Source organism: Anoplophora glabripennis, unplaced genomic scaffold (genome assembly GCF_000390285.2).
Source record: "Anoplophora glabripennis isolate ALB-LARVAE unplaced genomic scaffold, Agla_2.0 scaffold98, whole genome shotgun sequence".
In the NCBI taxonomy this organism is placed as follows: Eukaryota; Metazoa; Arthropoda; class Insecta; order Coleoptera; family Cerambycidae; genus Anoplophora; species Anoplophora glabripennis.
This window is the reverse complement of record NW_019416280.1, coordinates 21,775-37,329: the sequence shown is the minus strand read 5'-3', so window position 1 is coordinate 37,329 and position 15,555 is coordinate 21,775. Positions and strand designations below refer to the sequence as shown.

Sequence of the window (15,555 nt, the reverse complement as noted above, 5' to 3'; positions counted from 1 at the left end):
CGTCGTCTACCCCGACCGCAAATGCGGCCGGTGTAGGCGCTTTGTGGGACCTGCTTTTGTCCTGGCTGGACCCCACCAGCTAGGGCCCTTTCTTCTGGCGCTCTTCTTGCTTCGCCGGCTCGTCTGTGTTAACCCTGGGGGTGGTGTCATGTTTATGTGTGGTATGGTTGGGTAGGGTAGTGCGGCTATGCAGCCTGGGATGCGCTTTGCTAAGGTGGCCCTTAGGTTAGCGCGGGAGTGAAGAGGTAAGGAGGGTAAAAGAACGCTCTTATATATTTTAAGTATTTATAAGAAAAATTTATTAATATATTCATAAAAAGTTACATAAAATAAAGTTAATTTGATATTTCGATATCTATTTTATTCTACGTACACAAAAGTTTTTGCTATTATAAAAGCGCAATGGGACAAAAGGTAGGGTTAGTTTTTAACTAACGACTCCCTGCTAACGATGTTGTGGAAAACGACATAGACATTGTAGATTAGAGAAGTATAGACATATACCATTGTTTATATATTATGTAGAACTATATAAACATTGCCTATACATTGAGTAAGTACAGTAAAAAAGGTTGTGTTCCGATATTATCCGAATTACCATTTCTGGTTTCACCGAGGTAACGGTTGGTAACTGAAAAGAAGGGAATAATGGACCCGCTTCGGTAGTAAAGAGAAAACAAAATTATTAAAACTAACTTAACCCTGCCTAATCAAACATTTTATTGTTTACAGGAAGTAGTGAGCGTGATGTTTTATGTATAGTTTTATTTAATAGTGAATGACGTCACTTGTTAGTTGAAATTTTGATACAATAATTGTAACGTAAAGTTGAAACTATTGCATGATTCTGGACTGTTGATAGTTTATCAAAACATGCCTAAATATGTGACGTTACACTCCCTTCCTTCCCATGCCTTCCATCAAGGACATGAATGTCAAAATAGAAACATGTAACATGCGTATTTAATAAATCATGTTTTCGTTTAAAACTACAGAGGAGTCATAATTTACTACCTGTTCGGGAACATTTTAAGCAGGGGTGCTTGTTCCATGACAAACAAAAAAATGAACTGCTGAATGGTGCAATATCTTATCGACTTGCGCAACAAATGTTACTATCTTTTTTTCATATAAAAACGCAGATTTTAGTTTTTTAGTTAATTGTTCAATGTGGTGATAAGTGTTTGCGCTGCAAACCGATAGGTGTTATTTTAAGAAAGTGAAGGAAGCTCGGTAGAAATTTAATTTCATAATATTTAGAGATACCTATATAAAAATATTTAATAGTGATTTAAAATGGGTCTTTTAACAGAAGGTAGCCCCCTTTCTTGGGAGGAAACAAAAAAATTGGCCTCACATGTTAGAGAACATGGAATTTCACAGTTTATAAATTTATATAAACGGCTTCGAGATAGACAAGGGGATGTACTTAAATGGGGTGATGAAGTTGAGTATATTATTGTTAAATTCTTCGACGACAAAAAGGAAGCAAAAGTAAGTTTAAGAGCACAGGAAATTTTATCTGTACTTAATGAGAGAGAGCTTGCCGATCCAAATGGAGTGAAATCATTGTGGAGACCAGAGTATGGAGCATATATGATCGAAGGGACCCCAGGAAAGCCTTATGGAGGTTTGTTAGCACATTTTAATATTGTAGAAGCGAATATGAAGCATAGGAGAGAAGAAGCCAGTCAGTTACTAAAACCGGATGAAGTTATTATGAGTTTAACCAGTTTCCCAAGGTTAGTGATGATGGATCTCACAAATTTCAAAATATTTTTTTTCTTAAACTATTGCATAATACATAAAATCAATAAACTTCTTATGACTTATTTCCCCTAAACTTGTGTTTGTTGTGATTAATGGAACAATCAATATTGGTTGGTAGTTAAGAAGTAAATACCGTTAAATACCTTTAATAAAACATTACTTTGATCCTAACATTATACAATATTCATTTAGGTACCTACGTCAGGAAATATATTACCTAATATAAGTATCATTAAAATGATTTGATCAGTTTATCATATTGGTCAGTCTTATTAACATAATGTATCGTAACTATAAATTGTTAAGTATATATTTAAATGAAAAGTCTTGGCAAAATGACCAATGCCTTAAGAATATGTAACTTACTGAAGAAAGTGACAGGTTACTTTTGCTCATTTATCGATAATTTTCAAACTTGCAAAATTATATTTATCTGTGTTATGCTTATTGCACATTGCTTATCGATTTTTGTACTTTGTAATATAATAACTGCCTTTTCTTTATGGTCGCATGTACTCGCATGTCCTACATACCATATTTTAGAAACATTACATTCATTATTTGAAAACTTTGAAAGTAACTAAATAAAACGTTTACTTTAATCATATTTACAAAAGAAAAATAGTTATTTATTTATAACTGTAAATAATTAAAGGGATTATTGGAATATAGGGAACAATTGATCATTTTAATATTCAAATATCACTTTCAAATTCAACCACTTATCACTAAAAAAATAATTCTAATGAGTTTGAAATTTGAAAATACCAAATGGCAGCAATATTCACACCTATAAAGATAGCAGTTAATGGTACAAAGGCATCTACTCTGAATCATGTAATATGAAATTATTTTTTAATGGCTAGCGTCTTGCTCAGGATATTCATAAATGAACGAAAAATTCTCAAGAATAGATGTATACATGGCATTGTTTCCATGAAGTCGATGAATGTATCGCCATATTTTTCAATATTTCAATTTTTAGTAATTATAAAACTGACATTAACTTCATAAACATTAACTATTTCAGAAGTTAGTACAATTTTTGTACATCTATAAACCTACATTATATTATTTTAGGATATTAAAAACGATTATCAAATTTGCAGTGATTCGTGATATAATTTCAAATATGTGATTATACAGATAAAAATTTATCTTAATAGATCTATAAAGGATTTAAGTGTCTAATTGTAATTTTCCTGTATTCGTCTATCAAAAGCTCTTTATCAATCAGACATTTTAAATAGCATTTCCTTTCTTAAGCCGTTATCAAAATTTTAATAGAAACCTGTACCAACACGTCTATTCATTTAATCCTTTAATTTAAGATAGTATAACATACTCCAGACATTAACACCTATAAAATGTAAAATCTGCATAATTTAGTTTGATTTGTGGACAATTTACACAATATTATCTCAAGAGTTATGCAATTTACTTGCATTGGCAATGAAACGATTTTGACTGTGGATTATATTTACACTTATTTTCTTTTATATACCTTAAAACTCCGTAGAAAATTGTAAATAAAGCATTAAATGGATAAATAAGTTGATGTACATATAGGTACTAAATTATTGTATGTGCTGATTCTTCATCATAACTTTTAATATACAGAACCTGAAGCCATTTTAAACTGCAATATATAGAAACAAATGAATATACCTACCTATCGGGTCCTCACTTTGTGTTTGAATAAATATTTAAAAAGGTCGATCTTTCAATTTTTGCAGAAAAATATTTTTATGGCTGCTTTGGATTTCGCACTTTTCAAGTTTGATTTCTACACAAGTTGTTTTTCAATTCATACAAACCACAAAATTGTTGCAAATAATGGTGTTATTGTAATAGGTACAATCTTTTAATATGTCATAAACTGATCATTTTCTAACAAGTTTTCTAAATATATTTAACGGTATGAAAAAGTAGCCTTGGTTGAAATTTATTTCTTAGAATTTTCATTATACAATACTTAGTGCTCAATCGTTGTTCATAATTTGTATGTACCTATCAATATAACAAAAAAGTTCATCTATTATTATTAATTCATTGAATTTTATGAAATATCCAGTTCATTAATTAAAATTAGGTACTTTGTAATATTTAGCTACCAGTATACCTACATTTATAAGGAAAATAATAAGTACCCACTTAATATTAATGAAAATAACTTTCCTAAGGGCAATCAATGTAAAACTTTTTCACTGTGTTGTATTGGATATTGATAGATTTGGCCTTGATAGATATTTCCTTGGTATATGATTAACTTCAGCTCATATTGAACTTGAAACTATGCTTAGTCATGTTAGCTATTCTGTACAAAATAAATATAAAGAAAAAACATCCAAATTTAACAAATCATTTTTATATAACAGATACTATACACGTCAAAAAATAACAGCAAATATATTCCCACAATACTAAACAGTCTGATAACTTTGTTCTAATTGGAAAAATTAAGTAATCATCTATTTGAATAATTATTCTTAGAAATAGATCCTCTGGTATTAATTTCAAGACATGTTTTTCATTTCATGTTAATTAATAGCAGCAAGTCGTGATGTAGTTAAAAGTATTTCATTTTATGTTATGTAATCATTATTTATGCTAGGTTAGATATTGCAGTACTTGTATTAGTTGATATTGTTCATAATATAAAAACATTCATGTACTTTTATTAAATTTATTTATTTATATATAATTTTATATAACAGTACAGGTATATTCATTTATTAATATAGGCATTATATTAGACATTATATTAGATCAAAAAATAAACTTTTATAACTGTAATATAATTAAAGCAAATTATAAATTAAATATACTGATTATAACAATGATTTGCAGTATATTTCTATTATCAGATAATCATTTTCCTTGAAGTTATTAGTCACATATCCACTTTAGATCTACATATTCTTTCAATTTAACTTAAAATTAATAGTCATGGATTATGCAATAACTCAACCCAAATTGTTTTTGAAGAAGTAGAAGAAATTGTGAGAAAATTCCTTTTTCTAATATAACTTGTTTTAGATTAGGTTCTGAAAATTTTACTGATCCTCCTACAAAACCAACTCCTAATGAAGGTGCTACTAGGTCACTATTTTTCCCTGATGAAGCTATATTTCCGGGCCATCCGAGATTTAAAACATTGTCTAGAAATATCCGTCAAAGAAGAGGAGAAAAAGTGGCCATTAATATACCTAGTGAGTTACTTTAGTATTTCTCTGAGATCTGATATCACAATATATTATATATCTAACGCAGTGGGTGAAAATTACAGCAGGTATACTTTGATAATGAAACATGTGGCCTATACCTTTTTTTTAATAAATAATTTCTAGGCCTTCATTGAGAACTTTCATGTTGAAAAAAATTGGAATGAAATGAAATCTTAGAGGGTTACGAAATATGTTTTTCATAATAAGCAGTTTTTTCTAGTTAAACCTATTTAAATTTTAATTTTTTCAGTATCAAACTATGACCACAGAGATGACCACTTAAATTTTGATCATTCCCTACTGATTTTCATATAATAATTTAAGGTTGGGGAAAATCCAACAGCCAGTTATATTTTTACGTCCGAGTATAGGATCTTCTGAAATATTTTAACAGAAAATTATATCTATTATTTAGATAGAGTATACTATGTTTCAAAATGAAGTCTTAATAAATGACAAATTATACTTTCTTCAATTTCGAAAAGTGAACACAAGTGCATATACATCCAACAGGGTATTGATAAGGACAAAAATCAATGATGATAAAGCTATAAATAAAAACACCAATTTCTTGGTTACTGGCGCCTCGTATCTTTAACTGAGATTATTGTAAGTTATTTTTAGAAGATGCATTCCAAATTCTGGTCAATTAATAACACTGTTCCGTCATATTGTTTATAGGTCCTATTAGAAAAATTACATGCACGTAAAAAAGTTTAATGATATAATCTTTACATAATTTTTATACTGTGTAATTAAATTTAACAGTGATAAGTGTTTCACAATTATTACTTTATTCATATTTTTATCTACTATAAAATTTGATTACTTCTAGTTATCTTAATTTTTTTTAATTCTTTAGAAGTAAGTACCGAAAATATAATATTTACAGATGAATAATTTAAATAAGATTTATACAAATTTGATATTCTAACGTTTTGATAAGATAAAACTAAAATGTTGTTATTATTGTTAAGAATTTGTACCAAATTTCTGCACATTTTGACCTTGTAGCAGCAGATTAAACTTTGGAAAATAAATTAGAAAATATGTTCTATGTTCATCATTGATGTGAGAAAAATATATTTAATAATAATAGTTATTTTATATCTATTATATAAACTTGTTGCAATACATGTGATGTGCAAAGATATATTCATGTGTGGGTGAGATACAACCTATAAAGTATATGTCATATCTTATGTTATGCTATTCAATGTCTAATAGTAGGTCCAATATGAGAACTAATAAGTTCTAAACAGGTTTGCACCCAGTGATTCTGCTGACAAATGTTTATGTTTACTAAATATTAGGATTGTAATTCACTGTAATGTTGGATGGTGGCATGGTAGTTGTTTCCGACGATATCATTAGTTTAAAATATTGTGTTGGGATTATTGTAAGAATTTTATAGGGAAACCAATGTTCTCTATTTTTCAGTCTACAAAGATAAAAATACGAAAATACCAGTCGATGACTCTTACAAGTACAGCAAAGCTGCTCTCCCCGATCATGTTTATATGGATGCAATGGGTTTTGGTATGGGATGCTGCTGCCTACAGCTAACATTTCAGGCTTGTAATATCAGCGAGGCAAGAACACTTTATGATCAACTGACACCGTTGTGCCCTATTATGGTAAATTATAGCTTCACATAACAAAGGCCAATTTGCTAATAAATATTTTGCAGCTAGCGTTTTCGGCGGCATCGCCCCTCCATAGAGGTTTTGTTACAGACGTGGATTGCAGGTGGAATATAATTTCCAGTTCGGTTGATTGTAGAACAGAAGAGGAAAGAGGGCTTAAGCCATTAAAGGAGAACAAATTTGTTATAAAAAAATCCCGATACGACTCAATTGATTCGTATTTATCAGAACAAGGCGAGAAATACAATAATATACCTTTGCTATATAACGAAGAAGATTATAAAAAATTGAGAGAAAATGGCATCGATCATTTGTTGGCTCAGCACATTGCACATTTATTTATTAGAGACACAGTATCGTTGTTCTCTGAAAAAGTTAATCAAAACGATGAGGAGGACTCAGATCATTTTGAGGTAAGAATTTTTTTCACATACACATTTCTATACATAAAGAATACAAATATGAGATTTAAAAAATGTTATGTTATATATTTATTATATTTCAGAACATTCAGTCGACGAATTGGCAGACAATGAGGTTTAAGCCTCCACCACCGAATTCAACGATCGGATGGAGAGTTGAATTCAGGCCTTGTGAAGTACAACTGACGGATTTTGAAAATGCTGCAATAGTTTGTTTCGTAGTACTGCTGACTCGGGTGATTTTATCTTATCAGCTGAATTTCTTAATACCAATTAGCGAGGTAAATTGTAGACCTTAGTTTTTAAGGACATCCGTATTTAATCTTAATATTTATTATGAGTTTGGCACATGTAATTACATAACGTAAAACATTGTTCCAAATTGAGTACTAACTAATCAGATAAAATAATAAATGTGGCTTCATCAAGTGGTAGAAATATATTGCTAAAGTGCTAATTGCAAAGATAAGAGTAATTTACTTTCACTACAGTAGAATCATTTCCATAAATGAAATCACTTAAATTCTATATAGGGTGAATCTTAAATGTGTACATATTGTTATGTAATTTATGTTATATACTTTATTTATGTATATACTTTATGTTTATGTACCTTCAGATACCTCAGATAGTCGACAGGAAAATCTACTTACCTCCAATTACTTAAAATGTAGACGCCAGTCTCAAGTAAAAATTTATTTATTTATTTTTTTCAAAACAAAAATTAGTCTCAAATTAAAATCTGAGTAATACAAAAATTTACTGATTTTGAAATTGAAAATCAAATCCTTCAAAAAAATAAATTTTAAATTAATATTTTTCCTGTTTGCTGTAGCACAAGCTCTCTCCCTCCAGGGGTGGTTCTTTAGAAGAAACAAACACTGACCTTTTTTCTTTTGTCTCACTGATGAGGACTAATAAGTCCGAAACCGGTCTGTGCCTGATGGGTTAAACTGACAAACAACCCTAGCTAATGCACTAGGTGTTGCGATTATAATTTGGCAGTCGTGCAACAAGTACCTGCGATATAGCAGGTCGCTTCCTACTGTAGCCATCTGAATGGCACAGTTGAGAGTCAACACGACAGATGGAGCCATTTGCGCTCCCGCGTACAAACACTGACCTTTTGTTTTTTTTTAATGATTCCAATAAAATTTTAATTTTGTCAAACTCTAAATAAATTAATGAAATCCTGATTTTCAAAGAAAAATTATATTAAGTTAAATTGACATTTTCTTGGACACAATTTAGATGGATTTATATTTTTCCCTACGTAACCTACGCCAGTAAAATTAACTAAATTACTTATTTCTATTTACAACTATATACTAAATCTCTCACAACTAGTTTCCAGTTTTTGACACAGATCTGCTCCTTTTCGTTTAACTTTGATGATCCTGCCTCGTTTTCATATTTCCAACTGCAATTCTTGTACCTAACTGATTCTACTGCTCTTCTACAAGAATAAATCTAATTTCTGTCTGCTCCTCTGTTACGTCTGGTATACGGTGTGTTATCTTGTATTGGGTCCTCCAAAAGGATATCCTACCATTTGGGAAATATTTATATATTAGTATGTACTTGTCAATGAGTTTTCTATTCCTGTTTATTTCTTATTCTCGCTCTTTGTCTTCTTTAGTTATTTATGGACTTTGTAATATATAAATTATCTTTTCTTCGTTTTATCTCAACTTTTTGATTAATTATTTCCTTCCTTCAATTTTCTTTTCCAAACAATTAATTTCTTGTCCGATTTCCTCATTTTTCTTTTGTGACGTTTGTTCCATCTTCTCAAAATTTTCCCATATTTGTACTATTCTATTATTGTATTGGTTTTCCCTAGTCTTATGGTTTTCTTCTAACTCAGTAGTTTTCTGCTCAATTGTATTTATTCTCTCTTCTATTTCACCTTTTTCTTGCTCCTTGTTTAATTCCTGTTTAATTTCTTCTAATTTTCTTTCCAATGCTGTTTTTATGTTTTCTATGTTCTCCGCAATTACTTGTTTCAACTCTTCCTTATCCAATTTTCGCATCTTTTCCTGCTCCTCTTTTTCCAGTTATCTCACTTTTTCCTGCTCTTCCTTTTCCATTCTCTTATTTTCTTGATACTTTCTTTCCTGTTCTTTTTCTCCATTTCCTTAAACATTTCAAGGAGATATGCTACTTTCGACTTCTATGGTCCTGTCTTCTTCTTCTTCATAACCAATTTCTTCATCTTCCCTTCTTGTGCTCGTTCCACTTCTCAGATCCATTTTCAGCAGATTTTCCTTTTATATTTTCAATATTTTCTTCTAAATCTCAAATGCTTCTTCTAAATTCGAAGAGCCTCACGTTCGTGCGCCAATTTATTACATTAATTTTCTGTTTTATTTTCAATCTCCAAACCAATCCTTACTTTACTAAATATACCACATTTCCATACATCTCAATTTGTTTTGTACAGGGTGTCTACCCACTCTGGAAAACCTAAAAAGTCGGGAAATTTTATTTTGGACCCTGGAAGTCAGGGATTTTAAACTAAAAATTAATTAATATGTATCTCTATTTGTAATTTCACCGCCTCATGTTATCTGAGCTGTAATAAATAACTTTAATCGTTTATAATATAAGGTAACAAAGATATAGTCTTTACAAAGTGATATATTTATGGCATATTTTAATGACCCCTATCTTCCTTATCATTAGTGGGAGACCCATTAAGTCTTATATCATTGCAATCCTGAAAAAGTGTTCTGTTCAAATATAATGCAGGTAACACCCTATACAAAATTGAATATCAAAAAATTATTATTTGTTTATAACAATTGTTTGAATTAACTTATCGAAAAATCCGTACATGTTTCTCTTCAAAATGTTGTTTTAAATATGTGGTTAAAATTTCAAAAGAAAATATTGAAAATTGTTGGAGTTATGGTGCGTGCCGTTTTGAAAAGCGTGTTTCGAGAAAAATGGGTTTAAAGTTTTAAAATGAGTTATTTATGGTTTGAAAATTTTGCTTAAATTGTAGACGCATACTCCCTAACGACATCTATGAATGTTTTAGAGAAGTTATAAATCAATAGGTGAGAAGGTACATGGTACCTTCCGAGTGAGTATATTCATAGCGCAGGTAGCGTTAGAGAAACGCCTGACACATTTCAGGAAAAGCGCAAAATAAAAAAAAAAATTTTCATGTATAAAACCTTTTGCCTCATATTCTAGATCTAGAAGGTTCAAACTACCTTTTAAGCAAAAAAAAAAAAAGATTTTTTGAAAATTCTACAATGGTGTAACCCCTTAATGGTAACATACATTGTTTTAGGTTGATGAAAACATGCAAAAGGCTCAAAAAAGAAATGCTGCAAGGGAAGAAAAATTCTGGTTTAGAAAGGATATTACAACTCACATTAGCCCTCCTGAGGCCAATGAATGTTGCAAAAAGGGAACAATGAATTGTGAACCCAAAGACTGTGATATGTTTGGACTTATGACCATAAATGAAATCATCAATGGAAAGGTATATATTACTATAACAAAAACCTTACCAAACCTTACCTTAAAGCTTATATTGATTTAAACTCTGTAAAAAATGTCTCCATTGACACATCTTTCACAGGAAGGTGAATTTCCTGGACTTATTCCACTTATAAACAGTTACTTAAGCGGCATGGATGTTGATGCAGATACACACTGTACCATACAACAGTATCTTAAATTTATACAACGCCGGGCATCGGGAGAAATTCTTACCACTGCATCTTGGATAAGAAACTTTGTCACAAAACATCCAGAATATAAGTAAGTGTTAGAAATTTTACATGCTAATTGTTTCTCTTCTTGTAAGACTAAAACTTTCATTAAGGGGGAACATCTGAGTAGACAGCGAAAAAAATAAGTGAATAGGTTTGTTTTATTCAAAATTATACATGTTGAGGTACGCTGACAAATTTTTTTATAAATATATTTCGACGGAGTGCTGCTGTTGTGATCGGTGTAAAAATGTCCCTTGCTCGCACGATCTGCAGTTCGCCAGATTACAACACTCAGTTGATCTGAAATACAGTAAAGCTCCGTTATAACGTACCAGCAGGATGTTATATCAGAAGTACGTTTTAAAAAAATTATTAAGAATTTTATTAATTCTTAACAAAAATATAAACGTACATATATTTAACAAAAGCAGCAATAGAATAACAGTATATAAGGATTTTTTTCTTAAAACTTAAAAGCAAAACTAAAAACACTTTATATATCTAAAACTACTTTCCAAAAAGTCTGTTATATGAGTTAATTTTTTGCGATTTATAAGGATCTGTTGCTCTAAATACATTTTTATTTCCAGCGATGCACTTAAAATCCGATCTTCAGTATTAATTTTACTTTCTAAAAATCGTTTAAATTTTTTTATTCCTCTAATTACTTCATCAAACTCTTTAATTCGAACAAAATTCGGTTTAACGTATATAGTTCGTATTATAAAGTCAGACTACATAATAAAAAGTAACCGCTAAAAACGTAATTCCCCGGCAGTCTCGGGGAAACACTTTTATGAGTCGGAACCTTTCTCAATTATATCTTTTTAGTTAAAATATTATTGCCATGCAAACATGTTGATATTTATACGACATATTTTACGATAATGTTTGGTTTTATTGTTATTTTTTGTCTTCTCAGTAACACATAAAATTTAATTCATATTACATGTATGCACATAAACATATTTACATAATAATATGTACATTTTTACTATCCAGTAACCCGAAAATATCGGTAATTCGAACTTATCTCTTTAAGCCCGTGTTTTAATTAGTTCGGATTCAAGCGCGTCTATACTGTATTTTATGTTTGTTTTTCAATATCGTGGACACTGTTGTTTTTTTCATATATCTAGATTTGCAGATGTCAACTTGTTTAACACCTCTTTCTATTTCCTGAATTATAGAAATTTTTTCATCTATTGTTAAAACCTTCCGAGCCATTTTACTAGGACCAGCTTGGGTTAAATCATCCATACTTAGCAGTATTCAAAATTTCGATTGCGCTTAGATACGTACTGTACGATGTCAACAAGAAAACTGAATAAAGAATGGTTAAAAGTTAAAATAACTTTAGACAACTGCTTTGTATCAACATGTGTATAAAGAGTACATTGTAATGAAATTTTTAGACACTGGGACCAGGTATTTTGGTACTTTATATCAGAAGTACCTTTTAACAAAATAATTAACCATTGAATATCTATAATAATGCCGGGACTTGTTTGTTCTGTACGTTATAACCATAAGTAGGTAATAAGCGTGTACATTGTAACCGAGCTTTACTGTAATAGGGTTGTTGACCAAATTTCAAATAGTAGATAATATAATTCTACACGTACTAACTAGTATGTATATATAATTAGAGATTGAGATATGCGTCAGAACAGTTTTAAAATAATTATTTAAAACTGATTTTTTTATAACATTTCAAAACGCCTGTGACGTCATAAGGGGCACCTTGTAGTGAAATTATGTGTAAATGATTGCGTAAAGGAAAAACATTGGAAAAAGACGCTCTGTCAACACTGACAGTAGTGTTAGTCTGTCAGTGACACTGTCGTATAAAATATTTTCAAGTCTATGAGTTATTTTCCTTAATCTTCAAATTCCTTTATTAAGTAAAGGAATTAAGTTAAGTAATTAGTTAAGTAAAACTATTATTTAGTAATAATCATTTAATATCTTCCCTTATAATTAAAGCAGAATGTGTGAATCCTGATTTGTGAAAGCTAATTTTACCGAAAATTGATATTTTTATGATCATGAATTGATTTTTTAAAAAGAGACGAGCGTTTTAATATTGGTGAAATCAGAGGTATAAAAGCAGTCAGATGAGGATCAACATATTTTAATGATTTTATTGTGTTTATTTATATAAAATACCTATTTATTTATGGAAATTTATAGTGCAGTTCGGGAGTCTTATGGAGATAACGCAATTGGCTATGTGGAATATGGAATGTGGAACAAAACACCACTTAAATTTTGTTGAATCCATTACAATCGGGAAATTAATAATAACTATCACAAATACTCTTAATTGATAGACTGCTGTCACTAGTGTCACTACTGTCACTTATGTTTAAAAAACAGGAAACAGGGCATCAGGGTTTGATGAACAATTTTGACATATTTTCTTCTTCAAAATTATGCAATATGATCGCTACTAGCTTGTTCAATTGCCCCTTATGACGTCAGACTAGTTTTTAAGTAACGCAAAAATTCATAAATGATTTCTACCACTAATTTGTCATATATTTAAAATTTGACTATACAGGCAGGTTCTTTTATATAAAATCTTTGACTCGACAACAATATGTATATGGCTTGTTTTTATAGTGAACAGCTCTATTTCAAAAAAATTCTCAAAATGTAATGTATTCGCATCGTAGGATTTTGCAGCCGATTGGACTTCAATTTTCAACCTAAATTTCTGAATTTTCTGGCTTGGTTAAAAAAAAAAATAATCAAGTGAAAAAAAATCCTACGTCCCAAACTAGATAACCTATTTGAAAATATTGTGTCTGATTTTGGAAGTAATCAGTCGTTTTCAGAATATTTTGGAAACCGTCTGAATAGTATGTTTCAAGATAATCGTGTTTGAAGTTTGGCAAAGAACTGACGGGCTTGGGAATTTGGTCGCTCGTCAGCTTTTCAGTAAATGGCCCATAACTTTTACAGTTCTTAGAATATCAAGATAAGATTTGCACATTCTTCATATTCTAAACTTTGATTTTTGTAAAAATTCATGTAAAAATTTACATAACATACAGGGTGTGTTTAAGTGTGGGTCAGTTTTTGAAGGGTACATGTTCCCCTGAATACGAATCTGAGATTCTTTTTTTTTTAATCAAATAATCGAGTTATAATTAGTTTTTTAAAATGCACTTTTATTCTTGTGTATGCCGCCACTGTTCATATATTACAAATATATGAATTGTTAGCAACCCACAGTGCATGCGGCGGGAGATGGTGTAGGTCAACAGTGACGAAGCGAAGGGGTCAGTTGTTGTTCCGCATTTGTAGACAGTACATCTAACTGTGAATTTGAGGTTATATTTTAACAGAAATCAATCCATTATTAAATTTCAAACGAACTCCGTATCCTGAAATCCAGATAATAATAAGTGGCAGGCTACACATTTAAGAGATAATGCACGCATTGAATGCCAATACAATATTGGATGGGAAAAAATTGAGAGAAATGTTATAAAATTCATGTGACTATTTTTTTATGTATTTCATTTATCATTATTAATTATTGCCTGAGTTTTTTGCCAAGTTACTTGGTTTGTGTGGCGAACATCCTCTCGTTTTCGCAGCGAGTGATGTGGTGTGGCATTATTTGAGGTTATACTAACTTGTCCAGTAGCGGGGTTAGAAAATTCCTAAAAAATGAAATTAGATTTTACGACGGAATTTGACAAAATAAACAATTTTTCAAAAGGTCAAAGGAAACCTCTGTATAAATATGATCCACACTCAAGGTTACACCCTGTATATTATCTTGAGAAAACTTTTAATTTACTTTACCGTTAATCTGCGATTCCTGGAAAATATAGTAGGCCCTCCGCAGCACCGGCAGCATGTTCAGCAATCCTTCCTTCACGGGCCGCATTGTGAGTTTAGACTGCGACGGTAATTGCCCATAACTTCCACCAGTATTGGAATTTCAATATGAAATTTACACAACAATATTCTTAAGACTAGAAACTTTTAAGATGAACGAGAAAACATTTTTTCTACTGGGATATTCCCCCTTAATTTTTTTACGGGGGCGACTGATATAATTTGTTTTTAGGCAGGATTCAAAAGTCACAGAGCGAATAAACTATGATCTTCTGAAGACAATCAAAGACATTCAACAAGGCAACAAATCTTGTCCGGAACTGCTAGGATACAGCACAATGTCCAAGACAAAGGAAAATATACCTAATGCTTTGTTTAAAGATTGTTGATAGTGATGTTTTGATTTTTTAAATAATTTTAAGAGTTACTGGAGGTTTGAAATTGTCTTTTAGAGTTTTTTTAATTTTATAGATTTTAATAGAATAGATTATTTCAGTATTCATTGAGAAAGCATTTAATTGTTTACATTTTACATACACATATACAAATGCTTAGCAGTTTTTGTAAAAAACTGTGTGGTACATATTTGTTTTTGAATGTTTTTTATATAATAAAATTGTAGTACAACTGTCATTTTATTTTTTTTTTCTACAAAAAAATTTTACCCTGAATATACAGGATCTTATAAAAAAAAGAGTCAAGATATTAGCCACAAAATTTTTAGTACTTTACAACAGTGTTTTTCAACATTTTTCATGTCGCTGTCTCCTTAATATGGAAAAATATTTCGCAACCCCTACCCTCTGCTTTTTCTAACTTGTATTTTTTTATGTTATAAATATCGAATCCGTACATAATTTTTACTTAGTTTCATAATAATTAGGTATCGTCTAAATATGTACTT

The 15,555-nt window shown here is 30.4% G+C and overlaps 1 protein-coding gene across 1 annotated transcript; it reads left to right on the top strand.

The window, feature by feature from the left end:
- The first annotated feature begins 941 nt into the window (after nucleotides 1–941).
- Nucleotides 942–15,227, top strand: LOC108904956 (glutamate--cysteine ligase). The gene is made up of 8 exons (XM_018707684.2): nucleotides 942–1,742; nucleotides 4,810–4,982; nucleotides 6,438–6,634; nucleotides 6,688–7,056; nucleotides 7,149–7,346; nucleotides 10,367–10,561; nucleotides 10,661–10,842; nucleotides 14,884–15,227. The coding sequence occupies exons 1-8, from the start codon at nucleotides 1,297–1,299 to the stop codon at nucleotides 15,038–15,040; spliced, it is 1,917 nt and encodes a 638-aa protein (XP_018563200.1). The 5' UTR covers nucleotides 942–1,296; the 3' UTR covers nucleotides 15,041–15,227.
- Nucleotides 15,228–15,555: the final 328 nt, after the last annotated feature.

What these genes read in the sequence shown, in the direction of transcription:
- LOC108904956 (XM_018707684.2), top strand. Translation starts at nt 1,297, where the DNA reads ATGGGTCTTTTAACAGAAGGTAGCCCCCTTTCTTGGGAGGAAACAAAA. An exon ending in AGGACTCAGATCATTTTGAG is followed by an intron (nt 7,057 to 7,148) that starts GTAAGAATTTTT and finishes ATTATATTTCAG; the next exon opens with AACATTCAGTCGACGAATTG. An exon ending in ATGAAATCATCAATGGAAAG is followed by an intron (nt 10,562 to 10,660) that starts GTATATATTACT and finishes CATCTTTCACAG; the next exon opens with GAAGGTGAATTTCCTGGACT.